The 27995-nt window shown below is 42.5% G+C and overlaps 1 protein-coding gene across 11 annotated transcripts; it reads right to left on the reverse strand.

Moving 5' to 3' along the window:
• Positions 1-275: 275 nt before the first annotated feature.
• On the reverse strand, positions 276-27442 carry HHLA2 (HERV-H LTR-associating 2). 11 transcript variants are annotated; one of them, XR_006288050.1, is made up of 9 exons: positions 27146-27442; positions 18328-18373; positions 14876-14963; positions 12150-12461; positions 11263-11523; positions 7910-8221; positions 3956-4035; positions 1624-2517; positions 276-935 (listed from the first exon to the last, which is right to left on the reverse strand). XR_006288050.1 is itself a non-coding variant. In XM_043538520.1 (8 exons), the coding sequence occupies exons 3-8, from the start codon at positions 14928-14930 to the stop codon at positions 2476-2478; spliced, it is 1059 nt and encodes a 352-aa protein (XP_043394455.1). In that variant the 5' UTR covers positions 14931-14963; positions 18328-18373; positions 27146-27442; the 3' UTR covers positions 276-2475. The 11 variants fall into 11 exon arrangements, 7 of the variants coding, with proteins under 7 accessions (XP_043394455.1, XP_043394454.1, XP_037763468.2 ...); XR_006288053.1 differs by adding an exon at positions 4581-4636 and having other exon boundaries at positions 276-2514; XR_006288052.1 differs by adding an exon at positions 4581-4636 and having other exon boundaries at positions 276-2517.
• Positions 27443-27995: the final 553 nt, after the last annotated feature.

Genomic DNA, 27995 nt, shown 5'->3' on the forward strand with positions numbered 1-27995 from the left:
GCGGTGCAGCTGCACCGTTTTAAGTGTAGACCTGCCCTCGGCAAGCAGCCTGTTTTCTCTTTCTCTGGCTAATCTACACTACAAGTTAGGGGTGTGATTCCCCTGCTCACATATACATCCTTGCAGTAGCTTAAAGAGAGCTAGTGCAACTATAAATAGCAGTGTAGCTGGGGTAGATTGGACAGCAGCACAGCTGAGCAGTACCTAGTATGTACCCTTCAATTTCAGGAGTGCTTCTACTTCCACAGCCACACTGCTATCGATACTAGGGTTGGTTTGCAGTTTATGTGCTATCATTCTGCATTCTAAGCAGTGTGGTCCAACGTCCTGTTTCCCTGAATATAGTAGGAGCAAACAGCAGACGACAGTTTTCTTGCTCAGAAATCCAAGCCTGATTTCTGTTATGTGCACAGCCTACGCACACAGAAGTAGCTAAAACACACAGATACTGTTGCTGAAAGGTTGCAGCATAACAGTGTTTTGTAGAACCCTGAACGACAACACAAAAACCCAAACACTGACAGGAAGGAAAACAGGCTGTTCCCTAAAGCAGGGAGGCCCAACTCTCCCCACCTTGCTTTAAGCTAGCTCTTTTCAAAGTGACTCCAAGCCATTCTCATGCTTTGCTACAGAGCCCCCTTATACTGTAAGGCAGGACAAGAGAATCACCCTCACCCTGCTCTTAAAGCAATAATTTGCAATTCCAACACAGTCCTCAAAACACCACAGTCCTCCCCTGTAAATTCCTTAATTAATAAACACAACCATAAAAACCAAATTACAAGTTTAACCTTACAGCAGGGTCTGCCATTTTGCTGCAGGCTGTGGCCAGTGGTACCTGTCAGGGAAAGAAAGGGCCATCCAAACTTTGTCCTCGTGCCAGCAGGAGCACTTTTCCTCTCTTGACCACCATCTTCCAGCACCAATTCCTCCTCCTCCAGCCAACAAAAACCCAAACAATCTCTTCTTGCTTCAGGGGCCACATTCTGTAATCATACTGAGTTTTTAATCCGGTAACAGTTAGTCAATGTACCTCTTCATTATCTCGAGTAAATGTGCCGTTAGGTCCAATATCTTCTTTACCACGCTTTTCCCCCCCCACTTCATCCCGCCCCTGTAATTTTGTACCATCATTGCCCTTGGCAGAAAAAACTGGGAAGTTTATGTTGGGGGCTTTTCACTGTTTGTTTCTCCACAGGCTCCTGCACAGGGCATATGGCACATGTCTAACCTTCAGAAACGTAGGCCTTGTCACAACCAGCCTCACGGTTATGCCTCTTTCTGAGCCCACAGCTTTGTATTTTTCAGTTCCCTCACTCTTTCTGGCATGTGATGCATCACACTCCAATCCAATTTAAATCTGTATAGCCAGTTTATGCCCATCAATGGAGGGGTTGGGAGGGGGCATTTCCTTCGCTCACTATTAATTCTAATGGTGAACAGATATCTATCTAAACTACAGTGACAGGGAGGCTGCCTAACACTCCTTTCTGCCCCTAATTGTAAAGCTATCAAAGCACATTAGTTTCTCTTGCTCTTAACCCAGGAATTTTTTTTTTGCTAACCATCCTCCCACCCCCAGAGATCACAGACATGGCCACTCCTGTATATCACATCATTTACCTTTACGTTAACATAATACAGGGGATAATATGTCTGTCCTTTCCCACCACATACAGTTCTGGGAAATGGTATAGCTCATGCATCCTTTCATTCGAAGCTGACAGGCACCTAACTAGTATGGTAGCTCCTACATGTAGACACTGGTGGCTTCCTTTTGGGTCTGGTGCACTGTGGCGTGCGCATTGGCATGTCCCTTCTTCAAACACGTCTTGCTCTGCAGCTTAAGGAAATACTGCTCCTCCAGGTGTGGTGTCACTAAACAGCAGAAATAGGGTTCCCTCTGTTCTGTTTGGCTCCTGTGAGAGGTTTGAACTGGTGGTGGTGTTTCTTTAATCCACTGCTGAGGCCATTTTTCCAGCCTGGCATGATGAGGCCAATTTATTTTCAAATTTTGGTGCAGTTTTTTGTGTGGATTCAAATAGAGCAGTCTTCATCTAGTGGCAGTTCCTTGTGACACACAACATCCAACAACCTCTCTTAATTCAGACTGATCTGAGAGCTCCTTCAGAACATTACCAAAACAATGAGTAGTGTACAGTTTTTTTCAGGGTTGCCAAAAATTCAGAGATACTTTCCCCTTCTATCTGGTTTCTGAAGTGAAACTTATATCCTTTTATTAAAAACATTGAGAGGCTCAAAATGCTTCTTAGAATCTCTTTTATGTCCTTATATTCCAGCTCATCAGGTTCTTGAGGAAAACTTTTAAGCGTCACAAAAGTGGTTTTACACAAACAATGTTAGGAAATAGCATGTGCATAAAAATACTGCTCAAGAATCTGAGCATATGTTGCAAAATCTTCTCTTTCATTACACTGTAAACTGTCCATATGCAGCCATTTAATCTTTGCTCTCTTATAGGCTCCCTCCCGATCTTCTGCACACCTGTCTTCTCCGCTATGTTACAGGATACACAGAGAAATTAGATAAAAACATAAATAATCTTGCTGGAAGTTTACAACATAACACTGCTCTATTTCACAGAATTCAAAATAATACACAAGAACCCAAACCAGAGAGGGAAAAAACAGGCTGCACCCTAAGGCAGGGAAGCACAAATCACCCCTTCTTGCTTTAAACTGGCTCTTTTCAAACTGATTCCCATCACGTACTTTGTTACAGACCTTCCCTAGCCTGCAAGCAGGCTCTTGAAGTGATTGCTTACCATTCTAATGCAGTCCTCAATACACCACAGTTATTGTCATGGAGGAAATGCAGGGTGATTGTGTTAGACAAGGTTTACAAAGGAATTAAGGTAATAAGAAGCTATCTTTCCCTGATAGGCCAGCAGAATTCCATATTAAAAAGGGAATTTGGTTTAGGTGAGAGTTAGGGATTGAAGCCTGCAGGTTCCTTTAGTGCACTAAACACATGGAAAGGAATAAAGCAATACAAACAGTGAGGCCTGGGGTCTACACCTATAACTTAAGTCGACCTACATCGCTCAGCACTGTGAAAAATTTTGCATCCTGTGACTTAGTTAGGTTGACTTAACCCCCTCTGTAGATGCAGCTAGGATGGTGGAAGAATTCTTCCATCAACATAGCTACCACCTCTCAGGGAGATGGATTACTGCAATGACAGAGAACCTCCTTCCATCTACGTAGGAATGTCTACACTACAGCAGCTGTACCAATAGCTACCTATAGCATGCTGTAGCTATACCACTGTAGCACGGACATACCCTGAGAATGGGCCTATAACCTTAGATGGCTTGGGATCTGCAGCAAACCAAACCCAATCCCTGTGGATCCCTAAAAGCTTTGGATCTGTGGGTGAGGAAAGGTTTGAAAGAGTTCGGGGGAAGAGAAGCTCTGTAGAGGTGCATGCAAGCAATTGGTTTTTCATTTCAATAACAGAGCTTGGACGTATCTAGATTAGTTTTTGCCAGGTTTAAGGCTAGATATACTTGCATGCAGCTTCTCTTTCAATGTAGAGACTACGTGGGGATTGTTTTTTAGATCTGCTTGGTGCAGTGTGCTCTTGAAAAGAAAAAGACCTTAGGTATATGCGGAGCAAAAGGGACCTACCCCGGATCACTCAGCCACCAACGACAACAACAACATCATCATCTAAAAGCCAGAGCAACACAGACACTGCTTGCAATCTATAGGGGCACTGGGGCCGCCTATAAACCACAAGGAGTAGCAGAAACAGGGAATATTAGTTACAACCTATGATTTTATATTTTCAGTCTTTTGCCAGCTTCTTAACTAAACCAAATCAAATATGCTTGTCAAGCATCCAAATTCTGACCTTATTAGTAGTAATTATATTTTTACACACATCTTGTTCTTGGGGATTTTACAAAAACAGCTATTAAAGCAATACATACCTTCACAGCACAGCACACAACAAAGGCAATGATGAGGATCAGCAGCACTATAGTTATCCAGTAGTAATGTGAGGATTTTTCTAAAAATACATAGTTCATATTAATTTCAAACATACAAAAGATGTTAACATTTCTCAAGTGTCTCAGAAGGTTTAAAGCCTATGTGCTCCTACTAAGTGAAATACACAGCAGTGCAAGCTTGACTTAATACTCACAACAGTCCACAATGGGCATCAGTCTATTACTTCTTTCCCATTTATAATTCATAAACTTCTAACTGAGCTGGGAACTAATCTTTTCTTTCAATTAACATGATTGAAATTTAATTTTAAATAAAAGCTTTAAGATCCTGCAATCTTAAGAGAATATAAGTTTTCAAACGGTAAGTACATTTGAAACCCAAATCGCTGAAAACGCTCCTTTGCTTACTGCCACAGTCTCTAGGCAGACCTGTATGTGTGGCTTTATGGGGCGGCAGGGTAAGGCTTGGTTACTTCCACAACAGTCTAATTAAAAACAAGATCAACTGGCCCCATCCTGTAAACACTGTCTTCAGATATAGTGCTCACTAGCATGAGTAGCCCCACTGCTTTGCAACGGGACCACTCAGCAGTAAATGTTATACCTGGTAGTACAGATGGCTGGGAAATGGAAATCCCTTCCCGTGACACATTTGCATTTCTGTAAGAAGAACTGAGTCTCAGATCAGGATGAAACCTCAAACCATGATTGATTTCTTTAAAACCCTTCCTGCAAAATCAAAGAAATTGTTTCAGGAGCCCCAAAACAGAATTGTCGGTCTCCCAGCTGCCGGCCTGAAAGGAGAAGGAGATGTTTGTTGGGCCATTAGTTATAATCATGAACGTGTTACGGCCTTTTAAGGAACTTGGGGCCATCTGCATCCTCCAACCATAGCCCCTCCCCTCCTCCTTCAGGGTGAGATCGCTTCTTTAGAATCATCTCCTGCTTACCTCACTTTCTGTATATGTTTGGAGTACACATGCTTGTGGCCTAATGATGGATTATTGTAAAAACTGCCAGTTAAAGGGAGGCTGTCCAAACTGACCAAGGATCAAGCTTGCTCAAGATTGGACCACATCGTGAGGGTCCAAGACATGCAACGGTGCCCTGAGTTGCTCGGAAAACCTCTAGGGAAGTGCCATAGGGTGCAGTAAGCTAGAACTGCAATCTTGAAGGTTACGGGTGGAAGAATGTGTGTTCTTGGACCACCACAACACCAACAAAGGCTAATATCCCTGCTTTCAAAAGCTGGTCCTACAGAAAGAGGAGACAAAGACAACCAGAGGCTACACAAGCCTGACCAGCCAAGTTGCCCAGAAGACCATGATAGTGAGAGGTACTACCCAGAGACCACATCACCTGGTCCCACAAGCTGCATTCTTGACTCTGAAGACCACACAAGCAAATAGTGAATCTTTGTTTTTCCTTAAGCAACCTTTTTTTCCTGGTTTATTATTGTGACAGAGGAACCACAGAGTCAAATTTCATCAAGTAGCATTGTGATCTGGCACCTGGGGTTGCAGTGCCACTCAGTGAGGGCACTCTCTGCCCATTTTGCCCCCTCTTCTGGGTGGCCCTGATGCCAGGTAGTCAAAGAGGACAGCAAAACCCCACTGCTCTATAAAATGGAAGTAAGAGCTGCTATGTTATCCAAGTGGGGTAAACAGACCAGGGAAAAGCCAACAGTAAGTCACTAAGCACATAGGAATGTTGGGAGGAGGCTAAATATTACTTTGAGTGCCAAGAGGCAAACAAGTTTGATTCTCAATCTAAGGGCTTGGCTACACTAGCGAGTTACAGCGCATTAAAGCAACCCCGGGTGCCCTAACTCCCGACCCATCGACACTGACAAGGCACTTAGAGCGCCTGGACTCTGCAACTGGAGTGCTCCTGGTCATCCACCTCCACGAGAAGCATAAAGCTTGCTGCGCCTCGGCTGAAACGCCCGGGCATCAGTGTGAACAAGGTGTTGCATTACTGCACTGCGATCGGCCTCCGGAAACATCCCATAATCTCCTTAAATTAAGTGGCCACTCTTGTCATTGTTTTGAACTTGGCTGTAGGAATGTGGATATGCCCTTTGAAAGCTCCGTTTCTGACAGTGGGCATGCTTATCTGCTCCGGGACAAAGCAGCCATTACTGAGGAATGTTGCTGCTGTGAGTATGAGAGAGAGAGGCGGGGGGCAGTGGGAGCTGCTGCTGTCTGAACTTACAAGACAGCATGCTGACATGCTCTCAGCCCCCCCAAAACCCCACTCTCTCTCCCCCCACATACACACAACACACTCCCTGTCACACTCCATTCCACCCCGCCCCCTGCATTTGAAAAGCACGTTGCAGCCACTTGCATGCTGGGATAGCTATCACAATGCACTGCTCTTTGTGGTGTTGCAAGAGCTGCTAATGTGGCCATGCCAGTACACTTCCAACTGAGAGTGTAAACACAGGGCAGCGTTTTCCCCGCTGCAGTCTCCGAAATCTGGTTTAACTCCCAGTGCTCTACAACTGCAAGTGTAGCCATGCCCTGAGACGTTCAGCCAGTGTAGTTGCCAGGAGCAAGATCCTACAATTGGGGTTTAGAGCAAAACAGACAACTGCCTCCTTTAATCTTGCAATTACCATTTGTAAGAACTGACCCTGTGCGGTTGGCTCTGTCAGTCTGATTACTGAATTAGTTGGTGAGTCTATTTGACCTTCACTGAAAGAGAATTAGAAAGAGATGGATAAGCTATTCATTGAGTCCCCAGGAAAATGGAGGGACTACAATGATAAATATAGCCAAGAAGTCTCAGAGCTAAATATCCACTACAGCTCTCCAAGTTTAGCCATGCATATAAAAATTCACTTTTGTAAGTCTAAATAAAGGTCTTCTATTTGGCATAACACTAAAAAAAAAAATACAACGTAACTGTGTTGATCTCCAATGAATTTTCTTTATCTGCTGGCACTGCAGAGAATTTTTTTTCCACCAGTGCGGTTTGTGAGTTTACCATATGTCTGAAAGCAGTTGGTGCCGAGATGTCTTCATCAACAGACAGCATTTAGGGCCTGAACCTGCAAATTGCTGAACACTCTCAGTTCCAGCTGAAGTCAGCGGGAACCGACGACACTCAGCACCTCACAAGGTTGTGTCCAGAATCAGCTTTAGATATAAGAAAAAATGTCCAAATCTCTCAAGTAAATAAATCTCAATATTCAGAAAAGTCTAAACTTGCTTTTTTCTCATCCAGATCAATATTTCTCTAATAAAATACCACAATAGTCTACCTACCTCTGTACGAATATAGGCCCACACTAGATTTGGGTGAACTATGATTTTAAAATGAGTTGGGATATTAGCATGAACAATTGGTCCAAAGCATGGAACCAAAAAGAATGAAACCATAATAAGGAAGAGTAATTGTGTTACACTTGTAGCAACCTTTCAAAATACCAGTGTTCTCTTATTTAAGGTTTGGCCTAAAATAATAGAAATAAAATATAATTAAGAGGGTACCAGATGCAGTAAAGAATTGGCTATACAGTATACGAAACTCCATCTGCCCTTAGCTAAGATCTGACAATTGATAATGACATCACTTGTTTGTTAAAGGGTATAAAAGAGTTAAAGGGTTCATTGTTAATATCTGTCTGACCAAGTTGGAGCCAACCAATATGGGTTTAAACAACCTTGGGATTAGCCAATTTGTAATTCTCTTGATCAAATGCCTATAAATGTTTTGTTACTGTTTGGATGTAGTAAACAGCTTTTTAGGCATGTTTAGAGCAGTTGTATAAATACCATTACGTCTTTGGGTTTAATAAAGGAATTTATGGTTAAATTAATTTCAACTTTTCTCTCAGAGGACTTGAAGTCATTTTTCCTGACATTTTGCAGATTTGAATTGACCTTTTTCTCCCCAGCCTGCAGTGTAGAAATTGCAGCAACTTACCAACTTGCAAAATTCTTACAGTGAGTTGTGTATAGTGTGGTGTTGAAATATTGCACATGTATTCTCCACTGTCTGCCAGAGTAAGATCCCTTATGATTACTGAGTAGTCCTGTTCATTGATTTTCTCCCAAGAGAATCGAGTTTTAAACTGTTCAGGGGGTTGTGATGAGTTAGCGGAGGACGCCAGAACCAAGGTAGATGCATTTTTGATTATTGTCCAAGTAACTGTGAAGTCTTTAGCATATGGAGATCCTTGAGCCATAAATTCACATGGAATTGAAACGGTATCTCCTTCCTTTTTAAAAATCTGATCTGAAATATACAATTTAAAAAGCAACAATTAATGGGAAAGCAATGGTTTGAACAAGCTAGTGTGAAGGATGCTCAGACTTTTTGTGCACTACTTTTGAAGCAATCTTTTGATATAATTGTAGTGATACTTCACTATAAGCTTCGCAAGACATCGGACTGCAGAAACCACTTCTTGAAAGAGTCATTTCAGACACTGTAGTTCAGCCTTAGTAGTTGGTTTAAGCAAACAAACAAAAAGGGGTGAAGGTGCAGAGAGGTGGCAATTGCTTTATATTAAATGAGTTTTTGTTTATGCCAAAGAAAAAACCCTCTTTGCATTGATGTGAACATTTCCCTACTGAGTCATCTCTACTAACTCTGTAACCTTGTGTTAGCTTTGCTTTCTGACTCTTATGCAAACAAAAGGCATCACCTAATTTATTTTTACTACCTAAGCTGCATGAAGTCCAAAAAGTAAAGAGCATAAAAGGTGCAAAATTAGACTCCATTTATTTTTGGTTAAAGATCTAAGGTTTTTAGAACACAGGTTTGAAATAAATTTCATCATTAATGTACTAGTTTAAAATATGAAATTACATTTAGATTTCTTTTTTTTCTTTTTTTACCTTTAAGGGAGGAAAATATCTGGACACCACAATTGTTCGGTGCCTAACATTTCATCTTAGTTAATTGCCTAAAATAAAATCTAGTACTACCACACAGCTCCTAAAGTAAACAACAGTGGTGGAACAGAGTCCTCAACTATAAGGATTAGAAGAGGGAAAATATTAACATTCAGAGAGTGTTACTGTTTTTTTTCCTCTTTTATTTAAGGGAGAAAAAAGGCTTCCTAAAGGACACTTACAGATTAGTAGTGGTCAAAGGAAGGTGTTAAATAGGACAGAAATTCTCAAACACTCACACAAATTCACAGTGCCTTGGGATGAAATATTGCAACCAGTGCTAGGTGTAGAGTTTATGACTGAGAATAGTGACTCACCTCAATAGGCACAAATGAATGGAGAGGGATGTCTGGCAACTTGTATTAGGGGCAGGAAGCCATAACATTTCTACACTACATTAGTATGCCTGGTGTGTGGGGCTAGGTCTACACGATGAGCAAGGGGCATGATTCCCAGCTCGTGTACACACATTCACACTAGCATGCTAAAAACAGTAGTGTAACCATGATAGCACGGGCTGAAGTGACACAGGCTAGTTGACCTGAGTACAAACCCACCTGATCCCTGAGTACAGACTTGGGGCAGCTAGCCCATGTCATCGCTGCCCATGCTACTACAGCTACACTACTATTTTTAGTGCGCTAGCTCAGGTGAGAGCTAGTACAAGTATATCTTCACAAGCTGGGACTTGCATCTCCAGCTCATAGTGCAAATGTGGCTGAAGTGAGGGGATACGGAGAGTGATTCTGAGGGCCAATGGGGGAGGGGGGGACTGCACCCCACTTTGCCTCTTGTCTGGCTAGCAGAAGACTGCATGATCTCAAAAGGTTCAGGTAAGCAGCCAGAAATCTAGTTCTAGCCAGTGTGAGGCATTTATAACACTCAGCACCAGGTGACCTTTAATGATGGGGAGATGTGGGATTCCATTAATGAGCTACGTTAATATGCTACTGTACACACATTCAGAACAAAATGCTGCTCTGCGGAGTGCACAGTGAATTGAGGACTATGAGTTCTGTGCATGGGCTGTAGGGAGCGTAGAGTAGTGGAGTCAAGGTCAATCACGCAGATCTGACAGGAAACTTTGCTCTTTCATTGCTGTTGCTTCAATTAAGAAATATTTCTGAAGAGATAAGAGTCTCAGGAAAGCAATGGCTATTTGCTGAAATGGATTTCTAGCAAATGCAAAAAAAAGCCTGAAGCAGCAGGAGTAAATAGACCATAGGGGAGAGCTAAATTTCAGTGGCCCTGTTTTTCCTTATGCAGTGATACCATCTATTTTCTGCCCATGTGTATTTTGTTATTTGAATCTGGACAATCTGTTTGGCTGCTGCTCCGCTCCCCTTCCCCTAGGCCCCTTGGGTTTGGGTAGAGGTAAGGCGATGTGATCTGGGGAAGGGGTGGGGGCGGAAAGGAGACAGGGAAGACAAATGGTAGTAAATAGACTCAAGGAAACAATAGGGAATGTACTGAGCTAGGGACAGATTGGTCTAGAACACTAGATGAGGAACAGTTTCCTCCCCTCCCTCCTCCCCCATCTGTGTGCTGCTACTTGTGCAGCGCAGGCAGGGTGAAAGGAGAATGCTTTAGGTCAGCCACAGGTAATGTCTGGCTGGGTCACCTGGACAACGGGAGAGAAAGAGGTGGGGGATGGATTGGGACAATTTAAAAAAAAAAAAAAAGACAAAAGAACATAATCTTACATTGTCTGTCTAGGCATGACATATGAACAATATTTATATTTTAAGATCTTCGCAGCCGGGAGCATCTCTTACTAAGAGATCTTTACGGTAATATGTACAATGGATCCCAAATCCAGACTGAGGCTATTGAGTGCTACTGTAATATAAAATTAATGTGTGTACTAAACAAAGTTAGCTGCCCCAGTGTATTAAATGGGCACAAGCCGAGCCACAGCCATCTAGAGTTGGCTATAGGCAAGTCTTACTATTGGGTGGTGCTGTGCGATAGGTTTGCATTGACACTCCAAACCACATTATGGTTGTGTTTAAAAACTCCAGCCAGGGTCATAAGGTTCACAAACCTATTGAGGAAACCTCCGTGAGTTTGAAATAGTTCTAAATTCATTGTTGTGCAACTTGGGAGGTGCAAAACCCACATGGTCAAAACCTAAGTATGAAGCTACCACACACAAAATAAATGCACTTCACAGTTCTGAAATTTGGGGGTGAATGTTGAGGGGTTTTCACTCATCTCAGCCTAGCTAGTTTTATAATCAACTGAGTTCTACGGAAGGTTATATAACCTTAACTATTGTCTCTCTACCAATTCAGCACAAAGTAGATGCATGCACTCATTATGGCTCACCTGTCCTGGACTTTATACATGTTTAAGGGATGGAGAATAGTTCAATCCTACCTTCCACTTTCCATTCAGCAGTCCAATTTTGGTTGTGAAATTGAACATGACACTGGTAAGAAGAAACTTTGTTTGCAATGTTCTTCTCACTTCTAACTGAATAGAGAGGGCCATCTTGGGTTACTTCCATTTTTGTGGTTTGCACAGATGTACTTTCATTTGACCATGTTATGTTTGGCTCAGGATAAATATGAAAGGCAAGACATTTCAACAGTCTCTCTGTGTCTCGTTTTTCATATTCCATTGCATAAGATGGGGAAACTGTAAAGACAAAGAAAAAAAAAAAAGTCTGGTTCTTTCAACATTCTGCTTAACTTGGCGTGATTTGTCTTCTGGAATAATACAGGAGAAAATCTGTGGAACACAGAAGTCAAATCCAATTATTTGTGTTTATTTCAGACTACAGTGTTGCATTTACCCCATTATCAGTGATCAGTTTCCAAACTTCTGTCAGAATCCACCCTTCCCACTTACTATTTAAGTTCACACACTACCCAATTGCATTCCACAGACCTGCAGTGATTTTTAACCTGAAATCACTGCACTGTAGCTTTTCATCCTCTGCTAGAACCAGGTTATTTCTTTTACAGCTAGGGTGACCAGATGTCCCGATTTTACAGGGACAGTCCCGATTTTTGGGTCTTTTACTTATATAGGCTCCTATTACACCTCCCCCCCACCCGCTGTCCCGATTTTTCACAGTTGCTGTCTGGTCACCCTATTTACAGCTGAAATGCAACAGTGAAGTATAGAGCTGCCTTTTAGTGCTGATAGACTGGAAAGATATTGGTGCTACTACTGGTCTGAGGTATTTCAATTTCAGCTGACAGGGAAGAGAATAAGATCTGCTACCTGTGCAGTTCAGGTATTTTAAATATCCTTCTGACCTGTTACGTGCAGCCTGATTTTCACGTCTGTTTTATCTTGATTTGTCCCCACATAGCAGCTGTAGGAGCCGTCATCACTCAGGCTCAGTTTACTCAGTTTTAAGGAGGCATTTCCATTGGGAATTTGCTCATGAAAAAGGGATGTTCTCCCCTTGTATTCAGAGTCTTGACGTTCTAGCTGATCCTTCCCATAGTAGTAGCTGTGCACATTTTTGTTCCCTTTCTTCCAGTAAATTACTTCACCTTCAGCACGTGCAAAAGAGCAAGGAAGGATACAATCTTCGAAAAATCGCCCTGTTACCTCTTCAAGACCTTGAAAACACAATGCACATACTATAAATGCATGAACATTTCTGAATGGGTTACTAAAAATAAATTAGGTAAGTCCATTAGGTTCCTCCCCCCCCCACCTCCACCCGCAAATAAGATCACAACTGCAGTCCAGCTGAATTGATCTTCCGGCCCTAACAGGTGCACATCTCCCACCATTTGTATGTTTGTTTAAACATATGCCCATTGTTATAATTTCATGTCACCCTCATACCGCCCTGAGCAGGGAGGGTGGGATGAGAGTCACATAATCCTTACTCCAGTACACCAGTATTCTAATACATGACACTCATGTTCAGACATGCTCAACTCTGCATCACTAACATTCTAGACTGCAGCCTTCCAGTGCCCAAATAATTGGGATATATATACAGGAACTCCTCACTTAACGTCGTCCCTGTTAACGTAGTTTCGATCCTGATCTATTAGAGAACAAGCTCATTTAAAGTTGTGCAATGCTCCCTAATAATGTTGTTTGGCAGCTGCCTGCTTTGTCCACTGCTTGCAGGAAGAGCAGCCGGTTAGAGCTAGTGGGTGGGGGCTTGGAACCAGGGTGGACCAGCAGCCTCCCATCCGCTCCCTTAAGTTCCCTGTGCAGCAGCCACCCAGCAGGCTATCAATTGCCGGGCAGTTCAGCTGTCCCTCCCGCACTGCCCCGTGCTGCTCCTGGGAGCCTCCTGCTTGCTGTGCATGGGGTGGGGGGGGGGGGGAGAGGGGTGCTGATGTCAGGGTGTCCCCCTCTCCCCGCTTCTGTACCCCAACTCCACAGAGCGGGCGGGACACAACTAGGCTCAGGACTGAGGGAACTTCCTGGCAGCAGCTGCTGTCTCAACTTGCTGATCTATTTAAAGGGGCGATGTACTTAGAGTAGGGTCAGCATACTTAAAGGGGCAGTGCATCTCTCTCACTCTCACTCACACACAGTTTGTGTCTCCGTCTCTCTCTCACACACACACACACACACATACAGAGTGCATGTGTGTGTGTGTCTCTCTCTCTCTATCTCACACGCACACACACACACGCACCCCTCCACACTTTGGAAAGTGGAGGGAGTGGTGCGCTTGAGTGGGACAGCGTGAGTTCATCTTCACGTTCAGTTTCTGCAGGGAATGTTTGCAGCCACTGCCATGCGTCTATTGTGTCTCCTCCCTCCACTCGTGCTGCGTTGTAGAGTGTGAGGCTATGTTAACAACAGTGTGTTAATCGTTGAGGGCTCAGCCGAGTGCTAGTTCATCATTTAGCAGCAAAGCATTCCCTGGGAAATATCCCACTGTCTGAGGGCTTGTCTACATTACCCGCTGATTCAACGGTGATGACACCGCAGTAAGTAGATCTAAGCACATCGACTTATTCAGTTAGCTGAAGTGGTGTAACTTAGATTGATCCCCTGACTCCACCACTTCAACCAAGCTTCACAATCATCACTGCTGTGTACAGTATTAAAGTGTTTGTTTAAAACTGAGAGAGAGAGAGAGAGAAATTTCCCTGGAACCTAACTCCCCCTACTTATATTAATTCTTATGGGGAAACTGGATTTGCTTAACATCGTTTCACTGAAAGTAGCATTTTTCAGGAACATAACTACAATGTTAAGCGAGGAGTTACTATAGAGCTTTACAGCTCCAGTACGCTGTACCAACATTAGCTAATTAACCATAGCCCTTTATATTGTTCTAACATTTATAAGCTAAACATAGCATTACTTGAGGTTCTTTTATCTCACATGGTAGGGAGCCTGTTGATTTGGAGCTAAAGTTCCTTGTGCTCTCTCTGCTGTTACCCTGAAGACCTGGGAGCAACATTGGGTAGAATAGCTGATAATTGATACTGTCAGTATAACCAGAGAATTGTTACAAATTGGTGCCTCATTGATGTATTTGGAATTGGGACCAACGTTGCTTTTAACTAGGGTGACTGTATGTTAACCACGGCTATTGAATGGAACGTCATGCCTGCTCAAGAGTATATCATCATCATGTTGTACTCCAAGGGCTACAGCGTACAGAGGAGAACAGACCTGCTACAGATAATGAAGATTCTCAAGTGGGAGGGGCTGATGCTTTAGAACAGAAAGTTCCAGCATACAAAGACCTACCTACCCAAGAAACCCTGTTGTTCTTAGACTGGTGCTTTCTTGTGCTTCAAGCTGCCTTCATATATCAAAGGAAAAAAGAGCACGGCTGAGTTTGTTTTTCCTTTGCTGCAATGCAATCCATTTACAAGGACATCCTTATTTTGCTTTGAGTGCCTTATATCAATTGAGTGCCTTAAGTTGATTCCTTACCATGATTATTATCTTGACAATGCCTCTTTTAAGTAATTCACCTCTTGAAAAAAAAAAAAAAAAACTTTAATTTCTTTATCATGTCCATGAACACACAGCTCACACTTACCTGAAACTACAGCATACAAATGAAACAGAAAGATGAGTATTTTCTGAACCTTCATGCCTTCTTTGATTCACAGTAGTTTCATTTCTAACTGATAACATAGAGGAGAAAAAAAAAAACACAACAGTTTACGGCCTGTAAAATGCTTATCCTATTGTACTGTATCAATCAACAATTATTATAATGTTATTTATATAGCTCTAGATGTGGAGGGGCCTTTCTAGACATAGTGCAGGTCTGTTATCAAGAGTTTAAAGTCCTGATTCTGCAACATTGCAAGTGGGTGAACTCTTGCACCATTATGAAGCCCCATTGACTTTAACAGGGTTCCAGGCTAATGCAGGGGTGTGCCCACAGCTATCAGCTTTCCAATCATGGACCTAAATAGGAAATGTACAGAGAACTCCACTGCTAATCCCAAGTGTTCAAAAATCAGGAGACAGGCCCCCAAAATCATAAGGGGCTTAAAAATCACAATTTAAACGGGAAAAAAATTGTCTTCTGGTTTCTGGGCCTTCAGCGCTTATATTTTCAAGATTTTCTCTGCAACTTTGAGGGTTAGAAACTTGATTTAACAAAAATGAAAACTGATAATATCACATAAAAGAAACTTACCAGTCTTTAATCTGTTGTGAGGATCCATTAAAGACAAAGAAAAACTGATTTTAAACAAATGCGATAAGAATAAATATTGTATGCAGCAAAGTTAGGCAATTAACAGGTTGTCTTTGTAGTTCAGAGAACGGTGAGATTTAAACTAACAGTTCAATTCTGCCCCTATTTATCATCATCATGTTCCCATTACACTTCTGATGTTTAGGGCAGCGACAAAGCTCCTCCACTCCTGTCTGTTTCTGGCAAGTCTTTCAGTGGTTCCCCATCTGTGCCCCAGGTTTTTCAGCTCGGTTTCCACAGCTCTTCACAATGTTGTTTTCGGGCAGCCTCGTTTTCGCTTGCCTTCAGGTGTCCATCTTATTGCTACTCTGGTGATGGAATCAGTTTCCATCTGAAGCACATGGCCAATCCATCTCCAATGCTTCCTGGCAACGATGGTGCTCATATTCTCTTGGCTGCATTGTGTCACTAGATCTTGGTTTGAGATTGTTCAAAAGATACGGAGGATTTTTCTGAGGCAGGCTGTATGGAATGAAGACAGTTTGGACATGTCATACTTTCTCATTTCCCAGTATTCTGCACTGTAAAGTAATGTTGAAAGTACATAGCTCTGATAAATCTTGAGTTTGGTTTTGGAGTTGTATTTTTGATGATTTCTAGACTGTACTTAAGCTCCTGAAGGTGTTACTGGCTTTATTGATTTTGTTCTGGATGTCCTGGTTTCTTCCACCATCCTGGCTGATGGTGCTGCCCAAGTATGTGAATGTTTCTACATTCGTGAGAACATAATCCTCTATCCGTGATGGTGAGGCAATATTAAAGGTCATATCATTTGTCTTATTTCAATTGATTTTCAGTCCAATTTGCTGGCTGAATGCATTGAGTTAAGTTGTTTTTCCTTGTATATGGTGTTGCGAATGTGACAGGAGAGAGACATCATCTGCAAAATCCAGGTCTACAAGGGATGAGGGAGGGATAGCTCAGTGGTTTGAGTATTGGCCTGCTAAACCCAGGGTTGTGAGTTCAATCCTTGAGGGGGCCATTTAGGGATCGGGGCAAAAATTGGGGATTGTTCCTGCTTTGAGCAGGGGGTTGGACTAGATGACCTCCTAAGGTCCCTTTCAACCCTGATAGTCTATAATTCTATGAGAAAGGTGTTCATTTAATGCCTCTTGGCATGTCTTCTGTTGTACGCCGCATTACCCAGTTGATGGCAGTGTTGAAGAGGATTGCAGACATGACACACCCCTGATGTACTCCTCTTTTGACTTCAAACCTGAGCTCACTGTGATCAACACTACACGTAAAGTAGAAATAAAAGCTTTTGATGATGATTATACGGAGAGGGAATTCCATTCCAGAATGCACCATAGGCTGGCCCTGTGAATGCTATCAAAAAAGCCTTCTCAAAGTCTATGAAATTTATGTAGAGCTGCTCTTGCCATTCTAAGCATTGTTCTATTATGTTTCATAGAGTTGTCGAGGACTCGAACCCCAGACGGGCACGGTTCGTTGTCTGACCAGAGAGAGACAGGCAACACCAGCAAGGTCCGAACTCAAAGCTCTTTATTGAAGAGTGCACACAACAATAGAGAGCAGCCCATCTCCAAAGAGAACCAGCCAGCCTCTAAGTAAAACTCATAGGTTTTTATAGACAGTCCCTTCGCGTCACAGATTTATTTATAAAGCAGCCCACCCCTCCCCTATATTAGTTAAAATCCTCTTCCTCTATATGCATGCACATCTACCCCCCTTATTATAGATAACTTTTAGCAAATTGTAGTGCTTTACTAACTTTCTTATCGGTATGGGTGTCAACCAGGAGACGAGGAGTTAAAACAGACATAACACAAGAGCAGGGAGTGGAAAACAGCACCTCTGTATTTCAAGGACTGTTCCCAGCACATCTGGTACAAAAATGCAGGCTTCCCCTTTTTTTTCCACTCTCTGTAACTTAAACAAATATTCCTTCATTCTACTTTCAGAGACTTTTTCAGCAGCCTCTCTTAGCCTGACTTTGGTTCAGTTGGCATAACTGCCTCCTATTTAGTTTTTCTTACCTAACAGAGTGAAGATCTGGTCTGTTCATCCATGCCCTTTCTGAAAACCTGCTTGCTCTTTTCTGAGAACACTATCAATACCAGTCCTCTGATAGACGCTGGACTATGATCTTATACAATACTTTGCTTGGCACCGATAAAAGTGTGATATCACGCCAGTTATTTCAATCACCAAGAGTTCCTTTCTTTGGTATCTTCACTATAACCCTATTGGTCCGCTCTTTGGGCACTTTTTCTCTTTCCCAGACTGATGTAAATAGAGGGGCCAGGACAGATGCTGCTAAATCAGGATTTACCTTGAACAATTCTGCATTCAAGTTATCCTTGCCAGGAGCTTTCCCATTTTTTAATGATTTGATGGCTTGAATGATCTCTCCCTTAGTTGAGGTGTTTGTGATATCAATACAGCCCCTAGTTAAGCAGGGCTTAATTTGTGCCAGGGCTGAGCCCCAGCACTTCCAGGCGTGGCAGTTCACAGCCCTGGCACCTCTGCCTTGCTACATCCGTTATGAATGTAAAAAAAAAATTGCCTGAGTCCCAGGATCTCTTTCATTACAAATTAAGCACTGTATTTAAGTTTCAGAGTCCAATACTGTCAACGTTTCTAAAATAGTTGGTTCTGTAGCCACATACAATGCGATGCACTATCTGACTGCTGCTTTTATAGAAGCTGCTGGAATGGAAGTGTTTTCCTATACCCTTTCCTATATGGCTGGGGGCAGGAGTTTCCTGCCATCAGAAAGACCCTGATGGATTTGTGGTAGAACAGTGTGTCCCTACCTGGAAGTCCCCTCTGAAGACACCCAAAGCAGCCATCCAGCACCTCCTGAAATTACATATAAAATGATTAGACAGCAAAGGTTAAGTTAGGAGTTTGGCTGAGGCCTCGAGAAGCAGCAAGAGGGAAAGCAGGGGAGCTCCCCTTAGAAATTAAAGCTATAGAGTTAAAAATCCCAAGCAAACAGTCCGGTATCAGCCTGTTGCCAATGTATGTGAACAGATCCTTTAAAGTCCAGTTTGTAGAACCTGAACAACTAACCCTTGGAGAGTTCCAGCCAATTTTAATCTCATTTGCTTCCATGTTATAATTTACTGTGCTGCAGCATCTTTCATCCAGAAAGTTTGCAAGTCAACTTTGATTATATAGAGAATAATTGAAATTAATTCATGGCCACATGTATACTGAAATCAAGGTTGCCAATTAAACTGCCCATACAGATGTGGAGGTGCAGGGGAGCTATAGAAGCTAGAGCCTCCTTTTTAAGAAACACAGACCTCTATCATTTGAGCCAAAGGAAAATCATCCTCCATTAGTCACTACTATTATGGCTGTTACCCCTTTGCTAGCTAATGCTTGGGCCCTTGCTGGATTGTTTCTCTTAGGAGGAGAAATTGATGAGAGAAGTCAGGTATTTCTTCAGAGCAATCCTGTTTATTTACATACAATGTACACAAAGTCCTGTTTTCCCCGAACACAGTAGGACCTAACAGCAGGTAGTTTTCACTCAGAAATCCAAGTGTACCCTTTTAGCCCAAAAGAAGCCCTGTCTCTTGGCTTCCTCCCCAGGAGCCCTGCTCACGCTTGTTTCTTCTGCTTTCTGCCTCTCATACACACAGCTACAACCAATCAATCGCCAAATCACTGTGTTTCACAATCAGTCCCAGGGAAACCCCTCAGTCCACATAGTTTAACTTCTATTCAGCCTTACCATGTGGCTCATTGCCTCAGGCAGTGGCTATCTATCACTACATTAAGGGGTATTTAATTCCTCCTTCCATTTAGCTTGAAAGAAAAGTACTTAGTACATCCATCAACTTTAACAAAGTCTCTGATGGTCTACAGATCAAAGATCTGCTTGATGGCAGCCATTAACATCTTGCAGCATAACAAAGGCTTTTAACCCCTTGTAGTAAGGTGGACTGGCTCACCCAAGATACAGAGGAAGAGGGTGGCTCCACCTCCTGCTACCAACCTGCTTATTTGTCCCTTCAATTGAGTGTTGAGAGCCGCTATAGCTGGCACAGAACAGCAGTCATGAGTGAAAGAAGAAAACGCCCCTCTGGGGCAGCATTGAGAAAAAGAAAGCAAGCAAAAGAAGCTTTTCTATCTAAGCAGAAAGGCGCTCTCCTGAGATACATAGACACAAATGTTCACGGGTGAGCCTTCCGGCCACAGTGAGGATATGAGTGGTGAGGAGATGCCTGATCTTCCAGTTAGTCAGAGTGCCGGTGACCTGGCAGCTACTTTAACATCCATATCTCCATCTCAAATGGATGTAACCATACACATTCCTGAAGAAAAGTGTAGATCACAGAAGAGTGTGGTGGAGGCGCAAGAAACAGCTGCTGCTGAGTTTAGTTCGTTAAGTCTAGATGATCCAGGACTGTGGAGCCACTTGAGCAGAAGCCTGAGGGACTTCCTTGTACTGCATGGGCCACAGCAAGTGAAAAACGTCGAGTTCCCCAAAGACAATGAAAATAGAAGTTTCCATCCAACACATTACTGGTGTGAAATGCCCAATGGTGACAAAGTGGAGAAGCCATGGCTTATGTACTCAGAAACCCAGAATGTTGCATACTGTTTTTGTTGCAAACTCTTCCAGTCTAATGTTCCAGCCACATGGGGTTCTACAGGAATAAAGGACTGGAAAAATATGGCTGGAAATCTGGCATGCCATGAGAAGGCAGCAAATCACCAGAGAGTATTCCATAGGTGGAAAGTGCTTCAGATGAGACTAAGGTTAAAGGCCACCCTAGATGATCAGCATCAAGAGAAGACTACATCAGAGTCTCTTTACTGGCAAAATGTTCTGAAAAGGCTCATTGCCGTTGTGAGAATGCTGCTAACCAAAACCTAGCACTGCATGGCACTTCAGATCAGCTGTATGTGCCGAACAGTGGAAACTTCCTTAAAATTGTGGAGCTGATGGCTGAGTTTGATGCTGTACTCCAGGAGCATCTCAGAAGAGTCACCACCCAAGAAATGTACACACACCACTACCTTGGAAAAATAATTCAAAATGAGATCATACAGTTACTGGCAACAAAAGTCAAACAGAAGATTGTGGCAGATCTGAAGTCAGCAAGATATTACTCTGTTATTCTGGACTGCACACCTGACATCAGCCATAGGGAACAAATGACTTTAATGGTGCTTTTTGTAACAACAGAACCTAGTGAAAATGTCCCTGCAATGGTGACTGTCAGAGAGCATTTTCTAGAATGTATTGACATTGATGATACTACGGGAGCTGGTATAATAAATGTGCTTCTTAAGAAGCTGGAAGATACGGGAATTGCAATAGCTGACCTGAGAGGTCAGGGCTACGATAATGGTGCCAACATGAGAGGAAAGAACAGAGGAGTGCAAACACGGATCTGGGAGTTAAACCCTCGAGCTTTTTTTGTCCCATGCAGTTCTCATTCATTAAACTCAGTCAGTGATGCAGCATCAGCTTCTAGTGAGGCTGCTGAATTTTTTAATGTAATTCAAAGCATCTATGTATTTTTCTGTGCATCAACTCATCGATGGCAAATTTTGAAGCAACATCTGGGAACATCCTCTCTGACCCTGAAACTACTGAGTGCCACACAATGGGAAAGTCGAGTGGAGGCGATTAAGCCTCTCAAACACCAAATTGGGAAGAGAGATGATGCCATAGTTGCCATTATGGAGGATAATGCTATGACAGGAACTGTTTGTGGGAGAACAGTGGCAGAGGGAAATGAAATCACCAGAACCATACATAACTTCAAATTTCTGTGTGGCTTAGTGCTGTGGCATGACATACTGTTTGAAATAAATGTCGTAAGCAAGAGACTCCAAGGTGTTGACCTTGATATATCTGGAGCAATGGAACAACTGGACGAAGCAAAGTCATACCTACAGTCTTACCAGTCAGATGAGGGATTTCAAAACATTCTGAACAGTGCACAGAAGTTGGCAGAGGAACTTCACACTGAAGCTATTTTCCTACCCATTCAAGAATACAAGAGCCACTGAAGAAGACATTTTGATTACAAGACATGGGATAATCCCATAAGAGACCCCGAACAACAATTCAAAGTTGAATTCTTTAACCAGGTGCTAGATTGTGCAATACAGGCAGTTGAAGAACGTTTCATGCAGCTCAAGGAACACAGCAGTATAGTTGGGATGTTGTATGATATTCTAAAACTCCTCACTATACCTGAAGAAGACGTACACCAGCAATGCAGGGCACTAGAGACAGTGTTGTTACATAATGACATGCACGATATTGATACGAGTGATTTAGATGATGAACTGAAAGCCCTTTCCAGATACATTTCAGCAGGATCAACTCCAAAGGCTGTTCTGGAATATATGTTCACAAATAAGACGACCACCCTCTTTCCAAATGCTTTTGTTGCTCTGCACATACTTCTAACACTTCCTATAACAGTTGCCAGTGGAGAACGCAGCTTCTCCAAGCTGAAGTTAATTAAAACACATTTATGCTCCACAATGACACAGGAGAGGCTGGTCAGCCTTGCAGCCATCTCAATTGAGCATGAGGTGGCCCAGACTGGACCTTCAGGAAGCAGTTCAAATCTTTGCAACCAAAAAGGCATGGAAAGCACCACTTTGATCATTCAAACAGATAAAAATGCCAGTGTTTACTATGCAGGCAAGAAAAGTTACATTTGCTGTTCAGGCGTTTTAAAGTTAAGTGTTACTTAAAATTTTTGAACAAGGCATTTTAAGTTCTCCTTTATTGGGGTAGGTAGCAGAGCAGTACCATGAGAGGAGTAGAACAGGAAGAAGACAGCTTTGGCCCAAGCGAGGGGGCATGGGGGCATCATTTGAGCTCCCCGTCTCAGGTGCCAAAATGTCGTGGGCCGGCCCTGCTGCCAAGGGGACTCAGGGTAGCTGGTGCTGGGGCCACGCTGCCCACCTGGCCCTCGGACCGCCCCACCTGGTGCACTGGGGCTGACGTGCTGCCGGTGCACTGCCCGGCCACCCAACGCTGGGGCCAGGGACCACAGTGGGAGTGCTCTGGGCTACTGCGGGGGAGGGAGGGCAGAGGGGAGAGGCTGGGGACTAGCCTCTCCCCGGCAGCCGGCTCAGTGGCTGCCTATGGTAAACACCTGAAAATAACCTAGCTTCAAGCCAGTAGGACTCTTTATAGAGCTATTAAAACACAATAACCCACCCCTTATCAAAACTATGGCACTCACAGCTAAGCTGGATCTTAGAAGGCTGGTTTGAAATTGTGGCCATGTAGCCTAGGGAACTGAACTGACTGGATTAGTGACATGGTGATATTTTCTATCCCTTTCCTAATAGTTCCTAACATACCATTAGCCTTTTTGACTGCTGCTGTGCATTGAGCTGAAGTTTTCAGAAAACTATTCACAAAGACCCCAAGATCTCTTTCTTGAGTAGTAACAGCTAATTTAAAACTCCTCATTATATATGTGTAGTTGTTTTCCAAGATGCATTACTTGCATTTATCACTGTTTAATTTCATCTGCCGTTTTGTTGCTCATGCAGTGTCGCTGTATAAGGATCCACCACTGGATCGGTCCCTGGATATTAAAGAGAGAAAGTGAATGAGGTAATATATTTTATTGGATCGTCTGTTGGTGAGAGAGACAAGCTTTTCACCCACACAGAGCTCTTCTTCAGGTCTGGGAAAGGTACTACAAGCACCACCACTGAATACAAGATTGAACAGATAGTTTATCTGTGACACTCCTAGTGGAATAACTCTATTTTTTACAAATAAAAGCAGATTTTGATCCTATAAAACTTGTCTGGTTTCAGAACAAGGATTTATTTATTCCTTAGCATACAGCATTTCAGATGATCATTTACTCTCTCTTTATGATTGTAACCTGGCAACAGCTGATTTAAAGTATGTGTAAGTGCTTACAAGAATTAAAGCTCTTAATGCTTCTACCAATAAGGAAGTAAAGCGAACTTGGAAAGCAGCAGGTAGCCAAAGCACCATATTAGTTCAGATGACTTTTGTTGCACAAAAATGAATACATGACTACAGTCTATAAACTGTTAAATACCTGCATTAACTCAAGGAGGCCAAACCCTAGATGTTTTCCACCTTCAATTTTGAAATCCAGGGCCCATTTTACATGTTAGAAGCCCCTTATCTTCTATGCTGTCTCTTTATTTCAGAAACCAGCATTGAAAGGGGGCAAAGTGATCCTGCTGTGTGTTCCAGAGCTCAATAATTTCAGTTTACACTGGTGGATCCTCATAGGGGTTACTTCAGAAATTATCAGAAACCAGCAAGTATGTAGCAACTCAGCAGAAGTAGCCAAAAGTTGAGAAGTCTTATGGGATCCTGTAATATGTTCTTTGTGCTATTTCTTCTGGTGCCGTTCTTCTTGGGGGGCACTTTACTTAACTGGGAACTGAGTTTTTTCATAAAGAATTATATGCCAACACTGCAATTTTTTTCTTTAATAAAAAGGCAGAAGTGGCTTAAAAGTCAGAAAGAGGTATGGTGACCAGATAGCAAGTGTAAAAAATCAAGACGGGGGTGGGGAGTAATAGGCACTGAATATTGGGACTGTCCATATAAAAATGGGACATCTGGTCATCCTAGAATGAAGCCAGGTCTGTGCTAGAAAATGTTGCCGGTATAGCAATGTTGGTTAAGGGTGTGATTTTTTTGTGTGTGTGTTTTACATTTCTAAACCAGCAAAAGCCCTAGTAGAAGCAGTTACCCTGGCATAAAAGGGCTTTTGCCACTATATTTTATCTTGCTCTCCAAAATAGCATAAACTATACAAACAAAAGCACTTTTTTTGGAGAGATAAACTGCATCTACACTTAGGAGAGTTTTGCCAGCATAGCAGCAAAACTTAAATGTCAGCTAGACCTTACAACCTGGAACTCATATCCATAATTCAGATGATATAGAGTAGAATTGATAACAATGAACACTGAAATGCATGCCCACTTTCCCTCTATTTCAGGGGTTCTCTATGCTCCCTCTTTTCCACCTTCCACACCACGGCAGAGTGTCTGTGAGGCCTCCCCTCCCATCCCCTTGTGTCAGGGGCACCTTCTTCCCCTCACCATTCTCTTTCCATTTTTATTTTGTGTTGGCTCAATTTGGTGAATTGCTGTAGCTGATGGCCAGTCTGGTCAGGCAATATGCCGCACACGTTGGTCTGGTTATTAATCCAGATACAACTAAGTCACTGGTTATTACCATCAAGTAGCCTCCAGCTCCAGATTACCACCAGTGCAGTATTAACTTGTGCAGACATGATATCGAGCAGCTAGTGACAGTGCAACAGACAGTGCTGGAGGATGCTGAAAAGATGGGGGTGCTCTTACATGATTGCTGCTGTGTGTCAGGTCCTTCAGCGGCATCACGGGAGGCATTGGGCCACCAACATTACTATAAAGCTGTGGTTCTACAGAACCATGGTTATACCAGCTTTATTGTGGGCAGTGAGGAAAGATGAAGAGTAGCAGACTGACATTTTTGATTCTCCTTGTCTTCACCAGCTGCTCCATATTAAGTGGCAGGATTACCTCAGCAATGAGGGTATTGGGAGCTGAACCCAACAACTTCCTCCATCAGCATTAGTTCAATTTCAGTGGCTTTCTTGGTATGGACATATTATTAGGATGGAAGACCAACAAATTACAGAGTGCATTTACTAAGGAATGGTCAGTAATCAGGTGGTCAGCAAAAGCTTTGGTGGCAGAGTAAGATCACCAATGACAGACAGACTGAACATCCAGTCAGACTGTCTTAAAGACCAAGCTAGAGACCAACCTGGCTGGCTTTCAGTGTGAAAGGAGGCTACGTTCCTTTGGAATTTGCCATGATGATTGATGATGATTGGCTGCCGCCACCTAGAGAGAGGCTTGCATATACTGGTTGAAACTGGATTCTCCAGGGACGAATAGACAAAGGATTTTGGGATAAAAAGCCTCATTTTAAACTGACTCAAAACCTTCTACCTGATCCAGCAAACAGGCAGGATCTCCCACTCATAGAGGGCCCTATTCCTTAGGAAACAGTTGGAATGGCTTTGGCCCCAAAAGAGTGAATGTGCTGATTCTGAGCTGAAGTTGTGATGATTTTGTGACCACAGGAGAGATCCCTATGTGGGGTTTGAAGGACTAATCACCAACCAGAGCCCTTTTGGGAGTGATGGGGTGATCTCTGATAAGCATATTAGCATGCGTATTGTTCTTTTGTTGTTTTTAATGTTTTCTATAATGCTTTCACCTTAAGAATAAATGTGCTTGCTATAAAGAGCTGTGTGGTAAGTTAACAGTGGCAATTACACAGTATACATCTATAAGGACAGAAATGAAGTAAGCCAGCTTAGGTAGTCTGGCTGATGCTGGGGAGGTTGCAGTATAGTCAGGAAACTGTTCAGCATGGAAATACCGCAGTCAGAAAAACAGACTCCTATCTCCACCAAACAGCGGCAACAGCTGGGAAGCCAGAAGCCTCGAGCAGGTGCACTTGCTGGACCACAGAGAGGGAGTACAGGTGCCGATGCCTTGAACTGTGCCAGTTAAACAAGAGGCGTTTTCCGTACTCAGAAATCTGAGCCTGCCTCTCTAGTGAGTTCTGTGCTCAAAAGAAGCTCTGTCTCTTAGCTTCCTGCCTCACTCACTCTCTCAAACACACAACAGAAATGAAACCAATCAATCCCCCAGTCTCTGCTTTTCCAGTTAGTCCCCAGGTAAACCCTTCGACTTACATGGCTTAGCTTCTGATTGGGCTTGCCCTGTGGCACCTTGCCTTGTGTGCTGGCTTCCTCTTGCTTCAGCTATCACTACACAAAGGGGCATTTAACTGCTCCTGCCATTTAGCCCAAATAAAAGACAGACTTGATAAAAATCAGTGGGTATACTGGCTGAGACGGATCTATAGAACAAAGCCATGTTTGACCTAGTGTAATATTGTTCAAATTGTTAGAGGTTCTAAACATTTTGTGAGTATATTCTTAATGGAGAGACAAAGAGGGTGAGGTCATATTTTTTTTGGACCTCAGCCACCTTGTCCCTCTAATATCCTGCAGCAGACACCACTACAACTACACTGTATAGAACAATGGAAGTTCCTAAATTTAGCCACCTGAAATGAAAACAAAAACACAACAGAAGCTGGTCCCATAAAAGTTATTACCTCATCCACTTTGTCTCTCCATTAAGACTGTATATTAAGAATAGGACCGACAGAGTTACAACTACACTGCATATATTCTTAATGACTGACTGATATTTGAATTCACATTAGCTTTGAAAAGTTATTAGCAAGTCAAACTTGATGGTAGTAAATAAAAAATCAGATTCAATGTTGAAATTTAGACAAAGAATTGTGAGCCTGAGTTCAGGCAACAGACTAAGTAGTAAGAAACCCATAAACAAATGTATTAAAGGAATAAATATGACAATAACTATGGCATTTTAGTTTTGAAAGTACTTTAAGAAGTCAAACATAGTTAAATTACTGACCAAACAAATCCATTCTTAAAATAACACAACTCACATTTCCTCATCTTTAACAGCAGTTAATCATATTTGTATTTTTATTTTTGTTAAGCATTTGGTCTAAATTACAAAAATGGTACTCACAGTAAACGAAATCAGTGCTGCCCCGTGAAGCACAAAGTCAGCTGTTCAAAACTGAACTATGTCTCTCTATAAAAAGAGGTGGGTGGGGTAAGCAACATTCCTTAGAGGTCAAAAGTCTATTGAACCATGCCATTAAGACTTGAGGACGGAAAGTTTGTTGTTCTTACAATATGAGAACTAGACACCATTAACTTGGGTTTGAGTAGAGACTGGGAGTGGCTGGATCATTACACACATTGAATCTATTTCCCTATGTTAAGTATCGTCACACCTTCTTGTCAACTGTCTAAATGGGCCATCTTGATTATCACTACAAAAGTTTTTTTTCTCCTGCTGATAATAGCTCATCTTAATTAATTAGCCTCTTACTCCACTTTTTCATGTTCTATGTATGTACGTATCTATCTATCTTCTTACTATATGTTCCATTCTATGCATCCAATGAAGTGAGCTGTAGCTCACAAAAGCTTATGCTCAGATAAATGCATTAATCTCTAAGGTGCCACAAGTGCTGGAAATGGCCCACCTTGATTATCATACACATTGAAAGGAGAGTGATCACTTAAGATGAGCTATTATCAGCAGGAGAGTGGGGTGGGGGGAGAGAAAATCTTTTGTAGTGATAACCCATTTTTTCATGATTTGTGTGTATAAAAACATCTTCTGTATTTTCCACAGTATGCATCCGATGAAGTGAGCTGTAGCTCACGAGAGCTTATGCTCAAATAAATTGGTTAGTTGCTAAGGTGCGAGAAATACTCCTTTTCTTTTTACAAGTACTCCTGTTCTTTTTGTGGATACAGACTAACATGGCTGCTACTCTGAAACCTTAAATTTCCAAACTCATTTA

This window comes from Chelonia mydas, chromosome 1 (assembly GCF_015237465.2).
Source record: "Chelonia mydas isolate rCheMyd1 chromosome 1, rCheMyd1.pri.v2, whole genome shotgun sequence".
NCBI lineage: Eukaryota > Metazoa > Chordata > Testudines > Cheloniidae > Chelonia > Chelonia mydas.

What these genes read in the sequence shown, in the direction of transcription:
- HHLA2 (XM_043538518.1), bottom strand. Translation starts at nt 14,930, where the DNA reads ATGAAGGTTCAGAAAATACTCATCTTTCTGTTTCATTTGTATGCTGTA. An exon ending in AATCAGGCTGCACGTAACAG is followed by an intron (nt 11,524 to 12,149) that starts GTCAGAAGGATA and finishes TTGTCTTTACAG; the next exon opens with TTTCCCCATCTTATGCAATG. An exon ending in TGTAAGAATTTTGCAAGTTG is followed by an intron (nt 4,036 to 7,909) that starts GTAAGTTGCTGC and finishes ATGTATTTTTAG; the next exon opens with AAAAATCCTCACATTACTAC.